This window comes from Giraffa tippelskirchi, chromosome 10 (assembly GCF_054371585.1).
Source record: "Giraffa tippelskirchi isolate mGirTip1 chromosome 10, T2T-mGirTip1v1.2.pri, whole genome shotgun sequence".
NCBI lineage: Eukaryota > Metazoa > Chordata > Mammalia > Artiodactyla > Giraffidae > Giraffa > Giraffa tippelskirchi.
The window spans coordinates 5,767,733-5,795,315 of NC_137284.1; the positions used below are offsets into that span (position 1 = coordinate 5,767,733).

At 38.0% G+C, this 27,583-nt stretch overlaps 1 protein-coding gene across 13 annotated transcripts in view; it reads right to left on the reverse strand.

Moving 5' to 3' along the window:
- KDM2A (lysine demethylase 2A) overlaps positions 1–27,583 on the reverse strand; it is a 94,496-nt gene that overhangs the window by 28,204 nt on the left and 38,709 nt on the right. For 12 of the 13 annotated variants that reach the window (XM_081531984.1, XM_081531977.1, XM_081531978.1 and 9 more), the window contains 8 exons: positions 12,737–12,875; positions 11,904–11,982; positions 11,460–11,506; positions 7,095–7,273; positions 4,035–4,141; positions 3,601–3,694; positions 2,286–2,439; positions 1,324–1,439 (listed from right to left, as the gene is read on the reverse strand). In XM_081531984.1, coding sequence (XP_081388110.1) covers positions 1,324–1,439; positions 2,286–2,439; positions 3,601–3,694; positions 4,035–4,141; positions 7,095–7,273; positions 11,460–11,506; positions 11,904–11,982; positions 12,737–12,866 — 906 coding nt within the window. In that variant the 5' untranslated portion in view covers positions 12,867–12,875. Of the gene's footprint in view, positions 1–1,323; positions 1,440–2,285; positions 2,440–3,600; positions 3,695–4,034; positions 4,142–7,094; positions 7,274–11,459; positions 11,507–11,903; positions 11,983–12,736; positions 12,876–23,391; positions 23,686–27,583 lie in introns of those variants that run through there. The other variant, XM_081531985.1, reaches the window with a different exon arrangement.

Sequence of the window (27,583 nt, forward strand, 5' to 3'; positions counted from 1 at the left end):
TTGGAAGTAAAGAATTAAATCATATTTAGGAAAAATGGAATAGTATGTCAGTTAGACACTGAAATTTGATATTTCCTGATAAACAAAGTCTAGGAAAATTAGATAGATAAATCAAGATTAGTTATTACCTGTTTGCAGGAGACTTTTTCATGCAGAGTTAAGGTGCTCATTTTACCTATAATATTGAATATACATCCTCCCTTTCTTCCCTCAAACTGAGCAAACAATTAAGTGACGGGCATAATAGCAATTTTTAGCCAAAAAAGGGAACGCTTTTTAAAAATATTTTCAGATTGAATCTTACAACAGGGTAGATGGTATTATCGCAAAATGATTTTGAGTTAAGTAAAAGTATTTTAGTATGAAATTATGTGATTTTTCTCTTTTAAAACATTTTAACTATTTTTACTGTTATTTTAACTTCAAACTTACTAAACTACTATTGTATCTTCTGTAGTTTCATTACTTTTAACAAACAAGCTATAAAATTCTATAAAATTCACTTCTGTAAGATTTATTTTAAAAGCACTGTATCCTCTCTTAATTCTAACAGGGCAATCTCTATAACTCCAACAGCAACAATCTTGTATCTTATGTATAATATTTATATAATAGGTAGCTCTAACCAAAATACATGTTTCAAAATAGGCACCAAAATGGTTAATTGATCATGTTCACAGTAAACTAGTCAGTAACCATTCCTTCTAAAAATTATGAATTTTTCATTAATTATTTTTTGATTTTTAATCCTGAAAACTTTCAAATCCACCAAGAAGTTTATAGAGCAGTACCACTAAGACTTTCATAGCTTTTTGAAGATTCATCAGTCATTAACATATCACACTTTTAAATGGTGGGGGGTAAGGCAGAATCTAACTAAAAGAGAATTTTGTGACATAAGAAAATTATATGAAATCAAATTTCAGTGTCCATAAATATAATTGTATTATATTTGAGCCATCCTCACTTGCTTAAGGCAGAGTAAGTGCTTGCAACAGATACTGTATGGCCCACAATGCCTAAAATATTTTGGTTCTTTACAAAAAAGTTTGTCAACTCTTGCCTTAAGGTATCCACTGCATGTAACTTTTCCCCTATATATCCAAGATGATTTATCAGCTATGTAACACCCTATGGAAAACTGCCAAAATAAAACACACAAATCATTTTCTACAAAGTTTAATTCTCTCATGGAACCCCAGTTGAGAAAGTCAGTATACACATTTATATGTGAAAGTACGATAGTTTGAGTGTTACACAGTAAGCAGAGTAAAAAGAGATACATGAAACCTCTTCACATTCAATTCTTATATAGTTACTTACCCGTGTTCGATCTTCAATGTTGTATATTTTTAACTGCATGGGGATATTGAAGCTATGCAAAAAATTGCCTCCAAACACCAATGTGTCTGTAGGAGTATACACAGCGTGAATCCAGCCTAGGAGAAAGGCAACAGAGGGCAGAGGCTGTAAGCACTCACTGTAGTGTGGCTCTCTCCGAGCATGAGCACAAGACTTGCAGATCACACTTTTTACCCTAATTCTGCCTCTTCACAGCTGGTCAAGTTACTTCATCTCTTGCAACCTCAATATCCTCTGTATATCCAGGATAAATTATACTTTACATGTGTGTGGCTGATAAGTACTGGATGAGAAAATCCATGTCAAGTGTTTAGCATACAGTAAACCCGGTGCCTGCATTTTCTGGAGCACTTAATATGAACCAGGCTCAATACAAGAGAAGTTACTTGTATTGTCATTTGCTCCTCACAACAAAACGAAAGGGCTTTAAATACTTGACCAAAGTAGTATTAGCAGGTAAATGCATAGTCAGAATTCTAATAAAGGTCTGTGACTCCAAATCTCTGCTCCCTCTAAGTACTTATTTTGGAATTTAGTTACCTGATAAAAAGTAGCACTAATCCAGCACTCTAGGTTTCACAGTTGTCACTTAGCACAGGAAGAAGTTCTTAATCAGGGCTGTTTATCACCTGCGGAACAGGTCTTATCCACAGAGATTCTGAACAGCTAAGGATAAAGTGGGCCCAAATGTGCAGATCTGAAAAGCCTCCACTGGCAATTCTCATACATACTTTTAGTGGAAAACCACGGCCTTGAAAAAAAATTCTCTGGATTTACTCAATAAGGACAAGAAAGAACATGCGACTGTTTTCTGCCCACTTCAGCATCACAACCATTCTTAGTGATAATCTATCAATTTCCCTTTTCTTTAAGAAAAGAAAAGTGGCTAGAGTAGACAACTCACTTTTTTCCATCTTGCTTACCTGAGGGAATGACGAAGGTATAACCCTGCTTGAGCTCAATGCGTTGGCAATCTGATACCCGGTCACCCAGAAAGATGTCTCCCTGTTTCCCTGACAGCAGCCAATTCTCGTACAGCTCCAGGTTGTGGGCTGTAGGGGGGATGAGCCAGAAGACCTGTGAGTTAAAAAACTTCAGTCTGTTAACAGCCATTGACATGACCCAGTCGTCTCCCTCAACTGATAAAACAGGTACAAAGTTAAGACCAACAAGAAGCAAGCAATCCTCCCAGCCTACAGAACTTGACCATTTGGGAAATTCTAGAGGCCTCAGGGAAGTAGACCTTTTCTGTCCTCCACTTGATCAAACAGCATTAGGGCTTCCCTGGGGTTTGCTTGTAGAACCCGGAACCTATACAAGACTCAGAGAGAAGGAGGGCATTAAGCTTGTCACCTAGGCAGTCCCTTCCTTGCCCCTAGCTGGCTGGCCTCAGTTAGTCAGGTATACAGTATCTTCAAAAGACAGGCCTGGGTTGCTCGATTCCAAGGTAGTAACCAAGATCAAAAGAACAAAACTCAGGACACCATTTAAATGGATTTAAAGTAAACAAAGTGACTCTGGATTTGGAGATATAGCTGTTCTAATTCAGCCCTCACATTTTAAAAGCATCATCTGTTTTCATTCTAGTTCTACTTTTCTCTCATAAATGCTTCCACTTCTTTCAAGAAAAAAAGGGTAACAATAAGAGTGTAATACTATAAACCTCTGATATTAATTCTACATTTCCATTCTCACACAGCATTCAGAAGCACTCTCAGAAGCTGGAATGTAAGGCTTTATGAATGAGGATAATCTTTCGAAATCTATTTATATCCCCTGACAGGACTTAAAGGCTTCCTCTGGCTACATTTTAAACCAATGCCTCTATATAGGGAAAAGTGGTCTGGATCCCAATTTGCTGATTTCATTGTCGATCTGGCCGCACTGTGTGTTCCCTTCTACTATTTACTATACTTCCATGTAGAGAAACTATCGTTTCCTCTTAAAACCACTTCCTTGCCTTCATTTGGAGAATTCTGCTTTGGGAATCTACAAACAGGACAGTTGAAGTTCACTAAGTACTGGTGCCAATATTGGTAAATGGAAAATGGGCTAGATGGATACCAATTTCTACCGGATTCTAGCCAAGAAAGTCAACTTAATCTATGATTCTCTCCAGATACGTGTGTGTGTATCTCCTAATAGACTAGTTTTCAGGGCATATGAAGCATGCATGAACTGAAGGTAAGTCATATAACCAGCTTCAGATTCCAATCCCCATCACAACTGTGACCATACCTTTCCCCCTTGATGGATGTGATACCAAACAGAGGTACCACCGAAGTCTACATGGAAGTCAGTATAGCAGCCTCGAACACTCATCAGACAGTACCTGACCCAAAAAAAGCAGTAGCATTAGTGCACTGATGAGAAAAAGGAGACTTTTCCCACCACGATGCCACACTCTCCCCTGTGTACTCCCCTCCATCTTCCACCTGATATAGACTTCCAGTTGGTGAGAGGAATGCAATCTCAAGTCATGATAGTATCAGAAGAAAAGTTTGTTTTCCTTTATGTTACCACGGCTACAGGGCTCTTACATACACTCTTCCTTTGGAACTAAACTGGACTCTCTTGGGACATGAAGCAAGGTTGCTAAGGGAGGACCCATTCCTTGCTATCACTTTGGTCTCCCACAGCACGCTGACGAAAATGCAGGGTAAGCCACTTACTTCTGCACTTTAGGATACTGCATCTCCAAGATGGCATTTGTTGATTCAGTCTGACTTTCTTTCAAATGCCTTGGCCACATATTGTCTACCCAGTCAATGAAATCCACCTTTAAAAGGAGGAAGAACATTTAGGTTGGGATTAAAGAGAATGCTAAAGTCAAGAAAAACAGAAATTCTCAAAATACATACTGAAAGACTACAATTTAACTTCCAGCAAGCAAATAACCTGTTGGTAAATTTAGGGTCAACAAGCAAACATTCCAGATATAATTATTAAGTGAAAATAAAGACTAATGGTTCCACAAGCATGATCACAAAGATAGCACTAATCAAAACAAAGTCATTAAAAAAAAAGTCATTAAATGATGCAGTAGTACCCAACAAAACCCTCTCTGTGTGGCAGACTGGCATAACCAGCTATACTGGTGGGGGTGGGGGTTGCGGGGTGGAGATAAAAGGCACTCTCTGGAAGATTCCTGTAAACTTATTGAAAGACAAACTGCTAGAAGAGCCAAGATACCAAACATTTACGAAAAGGAAAGGAGAAGGAAGGAGAAAAGAATTCCATAGGGATTTGCAGCCTTATATGAGCAATGTGCTATAGAACCTACTGGGTTAGGAATCAGAAGTTCCAGGTCTATCTATCATGTTTTCTCAAGATCTTATGTGAGGCTCTGGAACTTATCTGTAAAATGAGGATAATTACCTCAAAGGAATATTGTGAGGATTACATGTAAAAACATGTTGAAATTTTTTTGAAATAATGTTATCAGAGTTTAGGAATCTGGTTTTTTCCTTTGGCCACACCACGCAGCACGGGGAACTTCCCCCACTAGGGACTGAACCCATGCCCTCTGCAATGGAAGCATGGAGTCTTAACCACTGGATCACCAGGGAAGTCCAGGAATCTGTTTTAAATAATATGTGCTGAAAGAAATGAGAAATGAAAACAGTATGAACTTATTTAAACACTTTACACTGAATTGTAACATGTCCTATATCTTCAAATGTCTGCACCCAACCACTAAACTCCAAGAAACAGTCTTAAGTAGGTAAGTGTGAGTCAAACAACCACGGATTCAGCAAAGCACCGGTGCTGCAGGTATCTAACTTATGGCTATAAAAAAGATGTATCTGGTAAGCTTTATAACTTATGTCTGTATATATTGCATCATTTATTTCCTTACAACATATATCTAGATAAATGCATACAATCTGTGTGTAATGATATGAGGCGAATGTCTAGTGGACACTCAGATGTAAACCGTTGAGTTTTTGGAAGGGGTCACTGATGACATGCAAGTTTAAATAATCAAGATGAGGAACAACTATGAAGATTCACTTTCTGTCCCATTTCAAAGAATTTCCACTCAGGGATCCAACAGCTTTAACCAAGCATCCACTGGGCCTAGGAATACCGACTGAGCTCCAGGTTTCTTTCTTCTCATCAAATAAAACAGACTTTCTGCTCTCTTAGTGTAGTGGCCAGGATCTCCCATCTCCTGGAACTGTCCTTTGGAAAGGCTTTACCAGAATAAAGGATACCTGACTTGTTCAATATACTTACTATAAGTTCTTATGTCTGGACAGGAAGAGGAAAAATTAGGAACACATGAGTATTTTTTGTCAAGTGTTCACTCAGAGATAGTTGGATCTCTCTGGCTAGAATTCTCACCTGCAGTAGGAAGTCACTCTCTGTCCTCTTTTTGTTTGATATTATTGGGTATCATCTGACTACCAAAAGAATACGGTAGTAAGGTGTTCATACCTTTTTCTTAGGTTACTTTTTAGGCTCTGGATAGGCCTTTTGCTAAATGGTCACATCCGTTTGAGAACAAGTCTCCAGGATGGATAATCACCAGTTTCTACCTGTTCTGTACCAATACAGGGCCAAACTGGGACATAGTCACCTAGGACATAATCTAATCACACACTGCAAAAACAGCTCATGGCCTTCCATGAACTAATTTACCCATCACCAAACAAACTTGCACATTATATCTGCTACTTCTTCATCTACTTCTCAGTTACTGCTGGGATGACAGCAGAAGCCATCTCTCTCCTCTACAGAGAATCTCACTTCATGCTACCACCCACAATGGACAGTTCAAAGTTGCCCAGCTTACTCTCCCTGCACTTACTTTTGCACATACTGTTCCTCCTGCCTGGGATTCTGGTCTTCCTTCTCTGCCTCATTTCTTCTTTCATGTCAAGACTGGGGATCTCTTTATATCACACTGACACAACATTTTCTCTTGGTCTGTACATACCAATGTGTTAGTGATAATAATGCAACTATCTAGTAAGTTGAAGGTATGTATGTATATGTATATATAAACAACATTATTATAACCAATTAACCACATCTTAACTTTGAAAGTCAAAGGGTACAATTAGGATAATTTAATTGGAGACGGGATAAAACACTGAGACTTTAAAATAATGTTTAAAATAATAGTACATTCCAAATTTCATTGTTCCAGATGGAATACTTGACTCAAATGAGTTCTGAGACAGGAATAAAAGTGGTCCAAAAATGACTATGTATATTTTAAAAGTGAAACCAATCCCCCTCAAGGAAAGGATCTTGTATAGCCACTTTCATAAGAGAAGGGTTAAATCAGCATCTACCTCAGCAAAGTTAAGCATCAAAAACTAACTTTCCCCCATGCTGGGTTGTCAATCTGTTGCTACTAATCATCCAACTGAATCTACTCATCTGCCTCTAAATCATTTTTCTCCCAAGCATCTCTGCAAGTATAAACCTACAGGATAGAAATTTACTAGGCAAACTTCCTATTTACAGTTCTTATCAGAGTGAATTTTAAGACTCTTCCCCATTACATGCAAGTGACAAAGTTCCTAAATTATCAGAATGGCCTCTCCCTATAAAAAAACCAAGTGATGTTGGAAATGATGAACCCTCGAAAACTACAAGTTATTCTTTTTAAATTTTCTTATTCATCTTCATCTTCATCCTGCTATGTTTAAGAACTTCTCCCAGTGTAGAAACAACCCTCCTGGTGACAAAGACAATGTGGAGACAATGATTAGACTGACCGTGGAGGGCCTCTGCACCATGTTCTCCAGCCTGGTGTGGCTAAACTCTAAGCTGATGACATTATAGAGTTTTTCTCGCTCCTCCTCTGGGGTCTCATAGTAGCGTGTCCACTGAGCCATGGTCATTTCAATGCCTTTCTGTGTGTTCACATCCATGACATCCACCATACGACGACTCCCTGCCATGAAAGATGCATTGATCATTTCTACTGAGCCACTGATATCCTTAAAAATATATTAAGAATGCAAGATACAAATGAAAGTAAACAAACTATTCTTTTTCCTTTACAGTATTCAGCAATAAACAGATAGGAGATAGCTGTCACTTGACAGAGGTAATCAACAGAAAATTAAATCAGAAAGAATGAGAATGACAATGATTAATACTAAAAACAATGACCACTCTCTATGGCATGTTTACTACATGGTCAGGAGTTGAATCTTTATTCAATATCTCAATCCTAACAATTTTAAGTACTAAGTACCATTCATAGATGATAAATTTCATACACTCCATAAATATTTACTGAATGATAAAGACATCTTAATGGACACAAGATTCTCAACCAACTGTAACAACCACAACAGAAGGCAGAATGCCAAAGAGGTAGCATAAAATAGCAGGGGGAGAAAACAACAGCCTCAAAGTCAAAGAGACCTAAAGTTTAAATCTCAGCTCTAATATTATGTAAGCAAGTTATTTAATTTCTCTAAACCTTAATATTTTCTTCTGTAACTGGGGAATAATATCACCTTGTGGGCCAATGTAAGGGTTTAGTCAATGAAGTAAAATGTTTGACATAAAATAGATGCTAATTAATTAAACGGTAGTAAAAATAAAAGAAAAATCAAAAGAAAAAAATTGTTTTAACTAGACTGATCGGAGAAGACTTTTAGAAAAAGAGAGGGAAGAGGAGACATTTGAGTTTGGGCCTAGAGGAATAAACAGAATTTCAACAAGATTCAACAGTGAGAATTCCAAGCAGAGGTAATAGCATAAGAGAAGATATGGAGAGGCAGTCCAGCTAAAAAGCTAAGGAAATAGTGGTCAAGGAGGGGAGGAAAGAAAAAGCTGCCATTGGAATATTAAGAGTACTATTCAATTTGTAAGAAACTAACAAACACCTACTATATATACCTAGCGTTGGTGGATAGACCAAGTATAGTGTTAGGACTTGGTCCCCTGCTCTCAAGGAGTTTATGGTCTTGTTAGATATACAAGATAATAGGCAAGATGACAAGAATATGGTCACAACAAAGCAGATATGGCAGGATACACATAACAAGATAACTGATAATGTAAGACAACAGACTGAACCTTCATTATTTGGAAGAAAAGGCGAATGCTAAATCAAAACTGCCTTGGGATACCACTTCACACCCACTAGGATGTCCATAATAAAAATAAAAGAAAATAACAAGGGCTGGCAAGGATGCAGAGAAATCAGACTGTGCTGGGTAGAGTGTAACATGGCACAGTTGCTATGGAAAACAGCTTAATGGTTCTTCCATAAGTTAAACCTAGAATAACCATATGACCCAGCAATTCTACTCCTAGGTATATATCCAAAAGAATCAAACACAAGTGTTCAAACAAAACTCACACATTAATGTTCTTAGCAGCTCTAATTACAATAGTAAAAAGGTGGAAATAACTCAAATGTCCACCAATGTATCAATCAATTAACAAAATGTGGCATACCCATACAATGAATGGATTATTCAACCATAAAAAGGAAGTATTGTTACATGCTACAATACAATATAAACCTCAAAAACATTATACTAAGTGAAAGAAGTCATACACAAAAGGCTACATGTTTTATCATTCCATTTACATGAAATATCCAAAATGGGCAAATCTACAGATAGAAAGTAGATTAGTGGTTGCCAGGGCCTGAAGGAAGGCAAGAGCAGGGAATGACTACTTAATGGGTATGGGGTTTCTGTTCAGGGAGATGAAGAATTTCAGGAAGTTGGTATTAGTGATGGCTGCACATTGTGAATATACTTAATGTCACTGAGTTGAATACTTTAAAATTATTACAACGATAAATATTAAATTATTTGTATTTTACCATAATTTAAAAAAAAAGTAAATGCTTTTCTTTAGGAATGTAGATCAAAGCAAACACCATTCTGCCAATGCTACCAGAACACTTTTAAATAAAAGAATGACAGTCAGTTATAGTAATAGCTAACATTAACTGAGCACATACTATGTGCCAGACACTGTTCTTCACATTTAAGTAACTTGCCTAATGTTACAAATGTAGTAATTAGTGGAATTGGGATTTGAAACCTGTCAGTTATGAGTCTACACTTTAGAAATCAACATATCCCCTTACATAAAGTTTCCACGATAGAAGGGCTTTCTTCTTTTGGGGACATGAACTGACACTGGAGATGTAACATTCTTTAGGTAGAAAAGAAGAATCAATTAGCCAAAGTATATTTAGTAATAATGGATTATGTAATCACCAATATGTTGTTCACTGAATTTTAACAATCATCAGTTATCCAAGAAAAAAACTACCCAGACTTCTAACAATTTGGGTGCAAAGCATAAAGCTGAAATTTCTGATTAAGTCTTGCCAGTTTAAATATAATCACTGCTTTATTTAAATCACAACAAAGGTATCTGTGACCATCCACAGGTCTATTTGGAAAATATAAGGTTAGGAAGGGCTCCAACCATTTTTACCAGTAAACATACAGAGGACATGAGAAAGTGGTAGGAAGTGGGAAGAAATCACAAGAAAACTAGTGAGTAAATAAGTCCCTATATTAGTGTAGCTCAGAAATGTGGATACTGTAAGTCTATGACAGGATCTAGAAGTCTATATTTTTAACAAGTACCACATATGATTCTGATGCAAGTCATCTGTAGGCTATAAACCCATAAGAATGCCTGACCAACAGAGAAAAGCTGTGGTGGCCCATTAACTTATGGATCCAAGGAATTACTTCCTGGAGGTCATTAGGGAAAAAAAGTCAAGTAACAGACCAATAAGTACTCTACTATTAGGTTTTCTGAAGCCCCCTGAGAACCCTGCCTTGTGAAGAGTAACTACTAAACAGATTTACTGAGTATCTACTACACCTCAGAGACTGTGCTGAGTAATAGGAAATACACAGTGACAGGAAGAAAAGTGGAATCTAACACAGAAACACATAGGGGAGTGAAAAAATACAGGTATTTGGAGAGCCTTCCTCTACCTCGGACATTCACCTCTTGGAGACACAGTTTTTCAGCTGTCTAAAAAAAGCCCCCAAGTGGCCAAGAGATAGTACTGCAATACTGAATTTCAGAGAGAGAGCCTGCACTGAAGCTTCAGCATAGAGGGCAAGACACAACGGAAGTTGTCAGGGGGAAAGCATCCAAAGCTCCTTTTGTTTCACCTTTTGTTAGAAACATTTCTAAAACATTTTAATCCACTTTACTGCCTTATCATACATATGAGAGTAACCATCACTGAATTTCTGAGGATCCTGGCATGTCTCAGGGCCACAATGAACAACAATGATGTGCAGAAAATTGACCCAAAGCCTTCCCTGGTGGTTCAGATGGTAAAAAATTTGCCTGCAATGTGGGAGACCAGGGTTCGATCCCTGGGTTGGGAAGAGCCCTTGGAGAAGGAAACAGCAACCCACTCCAGTATTTTGGCCTGGAAAATCCCTGGAGCCTGGCAGGCTACAGTCCATGGGGTTGCAAAGAGTCGGACATGACTGAGTGACTTTCACTTAGTGACACCGGAAGTCTTCTTTAATTACACTGTTCTGATTTGCTCTTTTCCCCTTAAATTTTGAATGTAATGAAATACAAATCTGATTAAAGACTCAAGTTAACCAATCACTGATGAAGAGATATTTTAATGTCTTTACTTCTCAGTTTACAAAGTTTCAAACCTTAGCCAGGTTACCAAATGTAGCGTTGGTGAAAATTTCCTGGAAATTTCTCTATGGCTTTTAGGGAAGGATGAGAATCACAAATGAGGTTTCATTCTTGGCTCAGAGAAATACAATTCTACTTTTGAAATTTTACCCTGGAAGGCAGGCTCTTCATGGAGAGAAGGAAGGACACACAATAATAAAACTGGAAGGTAGGAAAGAGGCAGATGTTCAGATGCTGTATGTCTAATGAGAAGAACTCAGTGAAGCAACTTCGGTAACTCCCTTTGAGAAAATTCTCAGTTGCTAAATAGTTGTATCTAATCAAGAAACTATTTCAAGTAGTATATACTTCAAACAAACATATAGTTCAATGCTCCTAAACCTTAAGTCTCAGTAAGAGATTTAAGACTCAGCTGTAAATCTTAGATCTTTGTCTCAAAGACACTCAAAGGCCTCAAGTGTAACACTTACCCACACACATTTTGACATCATTCACAGTGAAGTCTGGATCTGGCATCCTGTGAAACAAACACCAGTAAGTATAGTGGGAAGCACAACTATTCTAGTCAGGGTGAGTTTTTCCTTAAAGAACTAAGAACTCCCCAGTCAAGCCCCATCAATCTTCAAATTTAGGATTAAAAAATATATTTTAAATATAAATGTTTATAGGTGTACATATATACGCAGGAAAAAAGAATATATGAGAAAAGGTTAATAGGGATTATTCAGGGTGGTAGATTTCAGGAGATTTAAATTTATTTTCTTTATAGTTCATCTATATTTTCTCATTTACCTGCAACAACACACTTTAGATAGTTTCAATTATCTATGCTTTGGATTATCAATACTGCACTGTCTATAGCCTTGGGTGTAATGTGGCCACTTTGCAGTCAAACCCAATCAGTGAACACTTACTTTATTCCAAGTCCATCGGAATTCTTGAAAATTAGAGGATCTCTTAAGCCACCCCGCTGGATATACTCTACATTAAAATCTGTCACCATAAGAAAACAATTGTTAGAAAGGCCAAGAGGTTTAGCTGGAAAAAGATAAAAGGACCTACATAATACGATAAGAGATGGTGTTTGCTATTTCTGTGTATACAGTTTTGCTGTTAGATAATACATCTTGTTATTAAGAAACGTCTTGTAAGGTACAGGGAGAGCACACTGAGAAGCAGGACTCAAGGGGTTTGGTAAATCTATATTCCACAATAATTCAGAATTTAACCACCAGGGGAGAGTACTATTGAGTCATCTCATAAATCCCAAGCAGAAATCACATTCTGTGCCTTAACAGCCTAAAATGTAATTCTGCCCACTGCAATACATACCATGACATCCCTGACAGTTTGCCAAAGAACAAAGCTGCATGACACACACGGAGCTCAGTTATGGTGGCGCAGGTACACGCATAAAAGAACTGTTACTGAACTATTCTTCATTAAACCCAAACCAAGGCATGACAGAAGAAGGAAGAGGCCTTTAGGGAAAAAATCCCAACATTCCTGCCCTAATAAACGCTTGCTTCTTCCAATATAGCAGAGAATGACTCACAGCGTAGAAGGACTGGGGGGCTGGGGGAGGCTGGTGCATGAGCAGCATTGTGTAATAAGAGAAAATAAAGATAAACAGCATCACAGCATTAACAGGCAGTATTTTGGCTGCAGACATGCTGAGCCCACGGCTCCCAGAGTCTACAACTTCCTACATCAAGTGGCTGCAGGTCTGAATCCAAATGATACTGACCTTTTCCTTCCATAAAAGTAACAAAATTTGCATTATATTTGTTGGTGTGGAGTTTCTCTTCCAAGTCAAAAGTTCTTTTTCCTTCAATTTCATCATCTGAAATGCCATCATCTTCATAACGTCGTCGCATGGTACCACGCTGGGGAGAGAGGGACGGAAGGATGAAATCATACACCTTTTCAAGATTTTCAGTTGCTACGTTAAGCATCCGTTTGCCTTGCTTTGTAGATCTTTTTCTCAAATAAAGGTCAGCTAATATTCTCACAATGTACAAAATTTAAAATGAGACACTAGGTTCCCCACTTATAAATTTTACACTGCTAACTCTTTGAGCCTACAGATATAAATTTACAACAAAAATATGACCAAATAGGGTCTACTAAACATTTTTTTTCCTGGCTGCACCACACAGCACATGAGATCTTACTTCCCTGACTAGGGATTGAACCCACACCCCTTGCATTGAGAGCACAAAATTTTAATCACTAGACCACCAGGAAAAGTCCTACAAAACATTTTATTTGTCTACTATCATTTATCAGAGGGGGGGACAAACTGTCTTTACAGACATTACAGGCCAGGATACAAAACATAATTTTTTTATGGGGAAGGCTATTCTGGATTAGCTTTCTAAAACAACCTTTGAGAATAGACTAAAACATTTTAATTAATGAAGCAAAACCTCTTTTACAGAAGATAAAATTAACCTAAACAACAGCATTCCAAAGAGCAGACCATCAATACTTAGCATTAAAGATAATGTCTTCCCAAAGGAAAATATACGAATGGTCAACAAGCACATAAAAACTGTTTAGGATCATTGGTCATTAGGGAAAATACAAATTAATACCACAACAATATACCACTTTACACCCACCAAAATGGCCATTACCAAAAAAGCAGACAATAATAAGTGTTGAAGAGAATGTGGAGAAACTGGAACCCTTATACAATGTTGATGGGAATGTAAAATGTTGCAGCCATCATGGAAAAGTTTGGCAGTTCCTCAAAACATTAAACAGTAAATTATGATCCAACAATTCTCCTAGGTGTATATCCAAAAGAATGAAAAACATATCTAAAATGCAGATACTCACAGCAGAACATCATTTGTAACAGCCAAATGGCAGAAACAACCCGAATGTCAATCAGTTGATGAATGGATTAACAAAATGGGGTATATTTACACAACGGGATATTATTTGGCCATAAAAAAGAACAAAGTACCGTTATGTGCTACAACATGGAAGAAATCTTGAAAACAACATACTAAGTGAAACGCCAAACACAACAGATCGTGTATTACATAATTTCATTTTTTATTTAATTTTTTGCTGTACAAACGACCTTTACTGTGTACAATGGGACGTGGAAGAGGAGGAGACACAACAGCTCTGGCTCCTGGGGCCGCCCCACAGACTCAGTCACTACCCTCAAAAAGCCAGTTTCATTTTCATGAAACGTCCAGAACAGGCAAATCCACCGAGATAGAAAGTAGATTAATGGATGCTAGGGGCTACGGAGACGGAGGGATAGAAAGCAACTTAACAATGTGGGTTTCTTTGGGGAACAATTAAAAATGTTCTAGAACTAAACAGTGGTGACATCTGTACAACCCTGAGTACACTAAAAACCACTGAGTTGTACACTTTAAACAGCTGAATTTTATGGTATGTGAATTATCTTTATAAGCTGCCTGTTTTAATTTTTCTCTTAAGATAACATGTTGCTTATGCTGCCAATTTACCTTTTGGTATAGTTTACTTTAGCCAGTGCTAAAATTTGCTGAAATTTCTATAACACAAACACATGGGACGACTGTGCGGGAGGCAATGGTAAAGGAGCCCAACTCCAAAGTGTGCTGTGCTTAGTCCCTCCGTCGTGCCCCACTCTTTGCGACCCCATGAACTGTAGTCCACCAGGCTCCTCTGTCTAGGGAGGATTCTCCAGGCAAGAACGTTGGAGTCAGCTGCCATGCCCTCCTCGAGGGGATCTTCCCAGCCCAGGTCTCCCACACTGCAGGCAGATTCTTAACCACCTGAGCGACCAGGGAAGCCCTGTTAACATAAAACCCCAGGGTTCAAGATTTTGGGAAAAGATGCACGTGTCATGGGAGAAAATCAGAAGCCGAATCTCAGAAGGCAGACTAGCAAAGGAAGGATTTCCAAAGAGACATTCCATGGCTTCCTTCCAATCTAACTTGAGCCCCAAGTACAGCTAAAGGTAAGAGCTATGGTCCCACCGGAAGAAGCACAGCAGGGAGGGAGAGAAAGAACACACTCCACTGCTTATACAAGGGCCTGCCTAGCCCAGAAGCTACCACCACCTGGTTACACCCAAGTGGAGCTCCTCACGTTACCCTTCCCATATCCCTGAGTATTAAAGTAGCTTAAATGAAGAAAAAAATATCTACCACCCCACTCAGAACACCCCTCTCCTGGTCAACACAAATAGAAGGAAACAGGGAGCACGGCATGCCTTGGGTTCAGAAAAAAAAAACTGGGAATGGAAAAAGAGGCTGGTTTGGTCCTTAGTTTCCTGGTGAGGTTCCCAGCGGCCTCTGCTGCCGCCATCCACTGCTGGGTGCATCCCCATTCCCCCGCCTGCCACGGTGCTCATCAACTGAGGTTCCAAAGGGTGAAGGAGGTCCAGGTGGGAAGCAGTATGGACTCGGAGACTGAGGTGCCAAAGGCCCCCACCCCAGTATGTGCTAAGAACAACCAAACCTGGAATTTAAAGTTTAGATACTGATGATCTAGAATTGATTACACAGCACCGGAATTTATGTAACACGTTAAGAAAATGAGACACTGGAGAAAAGTCTCTTAGGGAATGGGACCAGGGAAAGAGCAGAAACAAGAAATTAAAATTAAAGTAAATAAAACTGACGGTTACACACTAGAGGACAACGAGATTCAATTTACCAGTTTTAGGTAAAAACACTGATGAATACCTGTTATCTTTTCCAAGTTTGGCAAAAAAAAACCCTTATAACACTCTTACCTAGCAGTTTATTGCCATAAGTCACAGCTTAAAGGCCAAAAGATCTATTTTTAGTAGACCTCTCACTTACTCTAAAAATGCCACCAATGCTCAAAAATACTTTTAGGTACCTTTATATTTGAAGGGAGGCTGGTTATTTTCACTGACAATTTCTTAAATGGGTTTGTGTTTTGAAAGGCATCACTCAGTTCTCTTTCTCACCTTATTTCACATACGTGTCTTAGAAAAGAACTCCGAAAGATGAGTTCCAAGTATGTAAAAAAGCAAGAGCAATACCACTGAAATAAATATGGTTTCCCACAACAATCACTTTTAGAAAGCATTCATTTGCACCCAGAAATAACCTCCTCACATACAAGGTCAATTAATTTATGACAAAGGAGGCAAGAACATATAACAGGGAAAGGACAGTCTCTTCAATAAATGGTGTTGGGAAAAGTGGACAGCTACACACAAAAGAATGAAACTGAACCACTATCTTTTACCATACACAAAAATTAACTCAAAATGGATGAAAGACTTAAATATAAATTTGAAACCATTAAACTTCTAGGCAATAAGCTCCTTGACATTGGTCTTAGCAATTTCTTTTTGGATCTGACTCCAAAGGCAAGGGAAAACAAAAACTAAAATAAACAAATGGCAATGTATGTGTGTGTGTAGACACACACACAGTGAAATACTACTTAGCCACACCGATACATAAAATTTTGCCATCTACAGCAACATGGATGGACTTGAAGGGCATTATGATTAGTGAAATAAGTCAAGGAAAGACAAATACTGTATGATATCACTTATATGTGGAATCTAATAAACATAACAACTTAGTGTATATAACAAAGGAGCAGCAGACTCACAGATATAGAGAACAAACTAGTGGTTACCAGTGAGGGGAGCAACATAGGGATAGAGGAGTAGGAGATACAAACTACTGAATGTAAGACAGGCTCAAGGATGTATAGCCAACATAAAGGGAAAGTAGCCTTTAAAAACTATAAAAATTTCAAAAACTAAAAGCAATTTTTAAATAGTGCTGGGACAACCGGATAATGACATGTAAAAGAATGAAACTGATCTCTACCTCATACCTTATGAAAAAAAACTAACTCAAAATGGATCAGACTTAAATGTAAAGGCTAAAACTATGGAATTCTTAGAAGAAAGCACAGTGCAAATATTCACTTTAGACTAGGCAATAGTTACTTAAATAAGATACCAAAAACACAAGCAACAACAAAATAGATTAACTGGACTTCTTCAGAATTAAAACTTCAAAAACACTACCGAGAAAGGCAAAAAGCAATTAATTTATAGAATGAAAGAATAATTTGCAAATTATATATCTCATAAGGGCCTAACATCCAGGATATATAAAGAACTCTTACAACTGAAAAGACAAAAAATAAAATTAAAATTGACAAAGGTTTGAATAAGTATTTTTCAGAGATACGTAACTGGCCAATAAGCACATAAAACATCATTAGTCTTTAGCTCAGCAGTCATTAAGAAAATGCAAATCAAAACCACAATGAGAAACTACTCAACACCTACTAGGTAGTAAGTGCTGGTGAGGAAGTAAAAAAAGCAAAAGCCTCATACAGCTTCCCATAGCTAGTGGGAATATAGAACAGAACAACTCTATGGAAAAAAGTCTTGCAGTTCCTCAAATTGGTTGAAAGTTACCATACGACCCAGAAATTCCATTTCTAAGTATCTACCCAAGAAAATGAAAACATGTACACAAAAACACACACACTAATATTCATATCAACATTATTCATTATAACTAATGGGTGATGACAAATGGGAAAATAAAATATAGTATATATCCATACACTCTCTTCCAACAATACAAGAGACAACTCCACACATGGACATCACCAGATGGTCAGTATCCAAATCAGACTGATTATATTCTTTGCAGCTGAAGACAGAGAAGCTCTGTATAGTCAGCAAAAACAAGACCTGGAGCTGACTATAGCTCACATCATCAGCTCTTTATGGCAAAATTCAGGCTCAAATTGAAGAAAGTAGGGAAAATCACTAGGTTATTCATGTATGACCGAAATCAAATCCCTTACGACAATACAGTGGAAGTGATGAATAGATTCAAGGGATTAAATCTGGTAAACGAAGTGCCTGAAAAACTATGGATGGAGGTTCGCAACACTGTACAGGAGGTGATGACCAAAACCATCCCCAAGAAAAAGAAATGCAAGAAGGCAGAGTGGTTGTCTGAGAAGGCCTTACAAATACCTGAGAAAAGAAAAGTGAAAGGCAAAGGAGAAAGGGAAAGATATATCCAATTGAATGCAGAGTTTCAGAAATAGCAAGGAGAGATAAGAAAGCCTTCTTAAGCGGCCAATGCAAAGAAATATAGGAAAAAAACAGGATGGGAAAGACTAGAGATCTCTTTAAGAAAACTGGAGATACCAAGGGAACATTTCATGCAAAGACAGGCACAATAAAGGACAAAATTGGCAAGGACCTAACAGAAGCAGAAGAGATTAAGGAAAGGTGGTAAATATACATGGAAGAACTGTACAAGAAAGCTCCTAAGGATTCAGACAACCACAATGGTGTGGTCACTCACCCAGAGTCAGACATCCTGGAGTGTGAAGTCAAGTGGCCCTTAGGAAGCATTACTACGAACAATGCTACTGGAAGTGATGGAGTTTCAGCTGAGCTATTTCAAATCTTAAAAGATGATGCTGTTTAGACGAATGGATAAGGAAGCTGTGGTACATATACACAATGGAATATTACTCAGCCATTAAAAAGAATACATTTGAATCAGTTCTATTGAGATGGATGAAACTGGAGCCCATTATACAGAGTGAAGTAAGCCAGAAAGAAAAACACCAATACAGTATACTAATGCATATGTATGGAATTTGAAAGATGGTAACGATAACCCTATATGCGAGACAGAATAAGAGACACAGATGCATAGAACAGTCTTATGGACTCTGAGGGAGAAGGTGAGGGTGGGACATTCTGAGAGAATAGCATTGAAACATGTATATTATCATATGTGAAACAGAACACCATTCCAGGTTCGATGCATGAGACAAATGCTCAGGGCTGGGGCAATGGGATGACCCAGAGGGTTGGGACGGGGAGGGAGGTGGGAGTGGGGTTCAGGATGGGGAACACATGTAAACCCATGGCTGATTCATGTCAATGTATGGCAAAAACCACTACAATATTGTAAGGTAATTAGCCCCCATCTAAAATAAATAAATTTATTAAAAAAAAAAAAAAGATGATGCTGTTTAAGTGCTGCCCTCAATATGCCGGCAAATTTGGAAAACTCAGCATTGGCCACAGGACTGGAAAAGGGCAGTTTTCATTCCAATCCCAAAGAAAAGCAATGCCAAAGAAAGCTAAAACTACCACACAATTGCACTCATTTCACATGCCAGCAAGATTATGCTCAAAATCCTTCAAGCTAGGCTTCAGCAGTATATGAATCAAGAACTTCCAGCTGTACAAGCTGGATTTAGAAAAGGCAGAGGAATCAGGGATCAAATTGCCAACATCTGTCGGAATCACAGAAAAACCAAGGGATTTCCAAAAAAACATCTACTTCTGGTTCATTGACTATGCTAATGCCTATGACTGTGTGAATCAAAACAGACTGTGTGAATCAAAACAACTGTGGAATATTCTTAATAAGATGGGAGTGCCAGACCACATTACCTGCCTCCTGAGAAACCTATATGCAGGACAAGAAGCAACAGTTAGAATTGGACATGGAACAATGGACTGGTTCAAAATTGGGAAAGGAGTACTTGAAGGCGGTATATTGTCATCCTGTTTATTTAACTTATATGCAGAGTATATCATGAGAAATGCTGGGCTGGATGAAGCACAAGCTGGAATCAAGATTTCGGGGAGAAATATCAATAACCTCAAATATGCAAATGATACCACCTTAATGGCAGAAAGTGAAGAGGTACTAAAGAGCCTTTTGATGAAGGTGAAAGAGGAGAGTGAAAAAGCTGGCTTAAAACTCAACTTTCAAAAAGTGAAGATCATGGCATCTGGTCCTATAATTACATGGCAAATAGACAGGGAAAATGTGGACACTGTCAGATTTCATTTTCTTGGGCTCCAAAATCAATGCAGATGGTGACTGCAGCTATGCTTGAAATTGAAAGATGCTTGCTCCCTGGAAGAATAGCTATGACAAACCTAGACAGTGTATTAAAAAGTAGAGATATCATTTTGCCAACAAAGGTCTGTATAGTAAAAGCTATGGTTTTTCCAGCAGTCATGAATGGATGTGAGAGTTGGATCATAAAGGAGGCTGAGCGCTGAAGAACTGATACTTTTGAACTGTGGTGCTGGAAAAGAGACTTTTGAGAGTCCCTTGGACAGCAAGATCAAGCCAGTCAATCCTAAAAGAAGTCAACCTTGAATATTCATTGGAAGAACTGGTGCTGAAGCTGGAGCTCCAATACTTTGGTCATCTGATGCAAAGAGCTGACTCACTGGAAAAGACCCTGATGTTGGGAAAGATTGAGGACAAGAGCAGGAGAGGGCGAGAGAAGATGAGATGGTTGGATGGTATCATCGACTCAATGGACATGAGTTTGAGCAAGCTCAGGGAGACGGTGAAGGACAGGGAAGCCTGGAGTGCTGCAGCCCACGGGGTCAAAAAGAGTTGGACACAACTTAGCGACTGAACAATATATCCATACAACGGAATACAGTTGAGCAATAATGGAAGGGAGTGAAGTACTGATAAAGGCAACCACAGATGAACTTCGACAAAAACACTAAGTGAAATAAGCTAATTACAAAAGACCATATATTTTATGATTACCATTATCTGAAATGTACAGAATAGGCAAATCTATAAAGACATAGGCTGGAGAGAAGAGAGATGGGGAGTAACTGCTAATGTGTACTGGGGTGATGAAAATATTCTAGAATTAGATACTACTAATGTTATCACAGGAGAAGGCAATGGCACCCCACTCCAGTACTCTTGCCTGGAAAATCCCATGGATGGAGGAGCCTGGTAGGCTGCAGTCCAGGGGGTCGCTAAGAGTCGGACACGACTGAGCGACTTCACTTTCACTTTCCCTTTCATGCATTGGAGAAGGAAATGGCAACCCACTCCAGTGTTCTTGCCTGGAGAATCCCAGGGATGGCGGAGCCTGCTGGGCTGCCATCTATGGCATCGCACAGAGTCTGACATGACTGAGGTGACTTAGCAGTGGCAGTTAGCAATGTTTTCACAACTTTGTAGATTTACTAAAAACTACCGAATTGTGCACTTTATTATTATTTTAAAAAAATATTTATTTGGCTGCATTGGTTCTGAATTGTGGTATGTGGCATCTTCACTCTTTGTTGAGGCATGTGAACTCTTAGTAGCGGAGTGTGGATCTCGTTCCCTGAACAAGGACTGAACCCAGGCCCCCTGCGCTGGGAATGTGGAGTCTTAGCCATTGAACCATCAGGGAAGTCCCTGAGTTGTACACTTTAAAAGGGTGAATTGAATAGCATATGAATTCTATCTCAATACAAAATAGTGATGGGCAGTCTATAACAGAAAAAAGGTTAATACAATGTACACATTTAAGTAAAGCAATGTATTTTTATGATATAAGAATAAAGTTTGACACAGACCAAATGTTGCCTAATAACATTTTTTGAGAAAGCAAAATCATGAACCACCATGATGTGCCAGAAATGCAAAAGCAGTTTGTTAGTTCTGAGAATTTCCACTCCATCGACTAATGTCACTCACCACATTAACAGATTAAAGGAGAAAAATTAAACGATCGGCTAGATCTGAGCTGTCCAAAATGTTAGCTGCTAGCCACATGTGGCTATAAGACTTAAGTTTATTAAGATTAAAAACATTTTCAACAAACGATGCAAGGAAACTAGGTTATCTGCATGCAAGAAAATGTGTTAGACCCTTATCTTAAACCATTTCATTTAGTACAAAAAATTAACTCAAAACACATCAAAGACCTAAACGTAACAGCTAAAACTATAAAATTCTTAGAAGTAAACATGGGAAAATCTTCACAGCATTAGCTTAAAGAGCATTTTTTAAATGACATCAAAAGCAAAAGAAAAAAAAATATGTAAACTGGACTTCATCAAAAATTTTAAAATATGTGCAAAAAACACTATCAACAGAGTGAAAAGAAACCGTAGGAGAAAATATCTGCAAACCATACATCTGACATGGGATTAGTATCTAGAATATACAAGAACTCTTACAATTCAACAACAACAAAAGAAACAACCCAATTCAAAAATGGGCAAAGGACTTAAATAGGAATTTCTCCAAAGAAGACACCCAAATGGTCAATATGCACTGGAAAAGATGCCAAACATCACCACGAATCAAACCCATACTGAGATACTACTTCACATCCATTAAGATTCCTATCACCAAAAAAAAACAAAACCCCCCAAAAACCCTACAAAATAACAAGTGTTATCAAGGAACTGGGGAACTAGAACGCTTACGCATTGCTGGTTGCAGCCTGTGTGGAAAAAAAGTATAGCAATTCCTCAAAAAATTTAACAGAGAATTGGCATATGATCCAGTAATTCTACTTCTAGAACCAAAAGAAAACAACCAAAAGCAGGGACTCAGACACTTAAACACAAATGTTCATCATGCCATTATTCATGACGGTCAAAAAAAGGGTGGAAATAGCCCCAAATTTCCATTGACAGATAAAATGTAGTATTTATATATACAATGAAATATTATTCAGCTATAAAATGAAATGGAGATCTGATACATGCAGCAACATGGGTAAACCCTGAAGACATTATGCTAAGTAAAACAGGTCAGACAAAAAGATAAAATATTGTATGATTCCACTTATGAGGTACCTAAAATAGACAAATTCATAGAGACAGAAAGAGATTAGAGATTTCCAGGGGCTGGGGGTAGGAGGAATGGGAAGTTACCATTTTATGATTACAGAATTTCTATCTGGGGTAATGAAAAAAAATTTTGGAAACAGTAATGATGGCAGCACAACACTGTGAATTAACACCACTGAATTAATTTGCTTAAAATGGTTAGAATGGCAAGTTTTGTTGCAAATATCTTACAATTTCTAAAAATAATGTAATATACCAAAAATCTCCCTTTAAGAGTCACTGTACAATTCCTTCATTTTATATCAAGTAGTTTTTGCCTACGATAACTTCTGAGAATCAGGAAATATGACAGCATTATTTTACAAAGAAAAAAGGTAAAACTGACCTAAGTTTACCCTTTTAGAAACATAAAAACAAGAAAGCTAATCTATCTAAAGGGAGAGCTTATCCCTTGTCAATTCTACTACAGACACTTTGCTGTGTGATCTTAGGCAGTTAAGTGAATCATTTAACCTCTCTAGATCCTAATTTTCCCTTGGAGGTAAATAATACAAGGTTCCCTTGTGCTCTAAAATAAAGTCCTCACCACCTGATTCTCAGCCTTGCTCTCTTTTACATTATACTGTGTTGACATTTTGCTGACCTATAGCCCCCCTCTGCCCTGACCAGGGATACTGAGAGGCACGAGTGGTGCGTTGGCAGGGCAGCCCTCCAAGGGACTTCCACATCATCCTCCTATCTTCCCCACGGCCCCCCGTATTAAACAAATCTCCACGTACCTCAATCAACCAGATGTTAAGGCAGTTATTTCTGGAGAGCTTAGGCAACTACCATTCCCCAAAGGATCAAAGGAGTCAGAGAATGAAGAAATTGTATAAAGTATGAAAAGGCAGTTGCTTTTTTATTAATGACACCCAGAAGGGCTACTGCTTTGAAGGTGAACTATGATGCCAGGACAAAATAACAGTAGTAACAGCAGCTAACATTCGAGTGTTGACTATGTACCAAGTACTGTAACAAGCATTCTGCATGTATTAACACATGTAAGAATACTATCCTCTCTTCTGTATGACAAAAGGCAAATGAAGGACAGAAGTAACCAAGGGCGTTGGTTCTAGAACCCATGGTCTTAACCACTATTCTCTACTACTGAAATCACTGAGCAACAAAACTTTGGCCAGACCAGTCAGTGGCTTGGAGCAGCTGAAGTAACTGTCAAAGGAGATTCCAGACAACTGAAATGGCTCCGGCAGAGCAAGGAGGTGAAGTGGTGGGGCCTGTTGGCAACGAAGCAATCTATAAACCAGAACACCATGCCTGGTACAAAGATCAGCAAAATATCTTCCCGAGGGAGGAAGGTTTCTGATATGTGCTAAGGGATACAATATTTCCCTTAAATGTTATTTAACATTTCACCAATCCTGACTTCTAATTCTAGCTTTTACTTGTCAAATTATCTTCCTGGACATTCAGTTATTTTGGCTGAAATAAAATATTGCTATTTCTAACCAGACACCATTTTACACCAAAGAGTGCTTTGAACCTAGTACACTTATTATCTATGCTAATTAAAATTTGTTTTCATTCTCTATATTTGTAGTCAGGGACATTTATCACAGACCTTCTGTAAAGATGACATTGCCAACATTTTTTTTTTAAACCAAGATTCATTTCTACATCTCCTATTGTCTCTAAGTTCTGATCAGAGATAGATCTACCTCACTACCTTAGAGAAAAGTTTTAATTACACAGCCTCTTTGCTGGTGATGGTTTAAGAAGCCAAGTAACAACTGTATTTTCATGTCCCACATCACGATACTGCTTTAAAGAAAAAGTTTGGGGGCATCTTTTTATAAATTTATAGAGCTATATGGATTAAATCTGAACCTTTCCAACACACACCAAATCCCTACTACTTGATAAGTGCTTAATAAACTCTTATACATCTTCAAAGAAAGAAGCAAGCTCAGGTTCTCAATTGGTCCCCTTCACAAAAGTATGAATACATATATATCCTAAAAATCAACTCAACTTTAAGGTGTTGTTCTCAGTTTCTTTCTTTCCATATTTTTGAAAACTCAATATTACTGTAAGATCACACACTGAGGCAGGTACATATGTAAACGAATCACTGCCTACCACCTTTCCATGTGTGTACGTGTGTTTGTGCTACAAAAATTATCTGAACGCTTATTCATTCATAAAACAGGGCACTCATTATGGAGTTATAGCCAGATGCTCTGCACACAAGGATAAAAGGCACAGTCTAGCGCTAAGATTTCTGGCCAGTAGGGGGAGACAGACATGTAACTAACCTACAGTATTACCATTAATGTGATATGTATTAAGATAGGTAGATACAGAATTTATTAAAGTCCAAGAGGAAGGAGTAGCAGAATGGTTGGTGAAGGCTCCACATAAGAAAAGAAATGTTTCTCATTCAATATAACTTTACTGAACACCTACTAAGTGCCAAGGACTATGGATATAGACTCTATATTGCTCCTGTGTAGCAGTGACCTCTGTAACTTTTGAACTGCGGTGCTGGAGAAGACTCTTGAGAGTCCTTTGGACTGCAAGGAGATTAAACCAGTCAATCCTAAAGGAAATCAATCTTGAATATTTATTAGAAGGACTGATGCTGAAACTGAAGCTCCAATACATAGGCCACCTGATGCAAAGGGCCAACTCATTAGAAAAAGACCCTGATGTTGGGAAAGATTGAAGGCAGGAGAAGAGGACGACAGAGGACGAGATGGTTGGATGGCATTACCGACTCAATGGACATGTATTTGAGCAAGCTCCAGGAGATGGTGAAGGACAGGGAAGCCTGGCATGCTGCAGTCCATGGGGTCGCAAAGAGTTGGACACGACTGAGCAACTGAACTGAACTAAACTCCCCGCTGGATTACTGAGGATCTCCTTAAAAGAGGGTGAATAACATTTTTCAAAAATAAAAGTTATAATATTTGTTTAGAAAAATATGGTAACTTCATTACATCTCATGAGAGATTTTAATGGTAACATCCTAAGGTAGTACAAAAACAGTAGGAATCACTGCCTTACAGTGACTAAACCTTGGGTCCAAGTTTTTACCTTTAGATGTAACACCCACTGCCCTTAAAATAGTAAGAGGCCCGAGGACAAGGATAAAGGAAGACACATGCTTAATTTTAACACAACTGCTTTACTGTATTACAAAGAACATGTACTGATCAACTACATAGCTGAAAAGCTTGCATTTCTTTTGTTGACAGTTCAGCCTTCAAATATTTCTGGGCTAACTGAAGATCAACTTACGCAGAGACCAACAGCACAAGGAACATTTTCTATATATACAAAACATTAGCAGATCACAGTAATTCCAACAAGACAGAGTAATCCATAAATAGAAATTTGGCAAGAAGCTTATTCACATCTAAGTCTCTTTGATTTAAAAAAAAGAAAAAGACAGCTGAGAAGGCAGAATGCTCAAAAGCATAGGGATATACAACACAAAGTGAACTTCTCCCCTAAAAGTTCCCTCAGAACTAATGTCAAATACTTAGTATGTACAGAATGATCCTAAAATCCTTGCGTCAGGATACACTTACTCAACCACAAATATGTCCTCCAAAAAACCAACTGGCTGAGAAATGAGTTACAGTGCTGGATCTCTTCCATCAACATTCCCTGCTTTTCTGCATACTATTTGGTATAATCAACTGTTCAGTGTGCTTGCTGCACAATTAATCATGATATTGCCACAATTCTATAAAAGAAAAAAACTGTGATGTAAGTAGCAAAATCAGTCTCTGAAATTCAGGATGAAGACAGTCATCTCAACAACATCCTGAAGAGAAATAATCTGAGTTCAGACATGATAGAAAAAAACACACTTTCATTCCCCTAAAAGGTTTTTACTAGAACATACATACACTTTTTTTCTTGGATACTGGCAAAAGCAGTACTCAGCAATATTACACATTCTATCAACATGCAAATGTTCAATCAGTTTATCCTCCAAAAGAAGCCTAATCAAACCATCAGAGAAACTGGAAATAACAGCATTTGTCAACGTCCAAGTCACCTTGAGGGTTTTACTTCTTAAGTAGCTGGAAAATAAAGATGTGTAATTCCTCACTCTACTTGCTGTCCCACTCTCAACTTCACCTCCTTTTTGTAACCACAGAATGCTTCTTAAACTTAGCATTCTTACTATTTGACATTCAAAAGTTACTCTGAGTTAAGTGAAATCATTTATCTAAAAGGAATATAAAATGTTTGCTTTTTCTAATTTTTATCTCCCAGAGTAGAAAAGGGAATTTTGGAAGGACTCATCACTAGAAAATAATCTTCAAATTACCTGCACATAACCAAAATGGAAAATACCACCCACCAAAAATGGAAACAATAATGAACTCAGAAATATTCAGTTTGTCCCTCAACTCAGCAAATGTCTTAACTTATTTTCATTAGCCAATGAACATCCTCTGAGATTCAAATAGTCCCTGAACACCTATGTTTACTGCCTGGTTTGTTTCTATAGCAACAGACACCCAGAATGCAAAAACAAAGATAATGCCTAGTTTTTTCACCATCTTCTGTAACTGATCCAACTGTAAGTCATTAGTATGATATATGGCACAAGCAGAGCCATTTCCAGTTCCTAGAAGGTAAAGATTAGTGTATCTGTGGGGCAAAACAATTTATAGAAAAAGATAAAGCCCCTAAAAGTTCACCTCAAATTTAAAAGGGAAGTAAGAACGATCTGCCAGTCACTAAGAAAGGTACAGTGAACCTGAAAGGACAGCTGATTTTGGAAAACATTAACTCAGTAATGATATGAACCATTAAAGGTGTCACACACACTGCTTCTCCTAAATTTTAGTGAGTTAGGGGAGACAGCAAGCAGTCACTTGAAGCCAGAAGGTATTACATACACACACCTATTTCCAGCCTTGCTATATTCCTCTGATCAACATGCGTTTC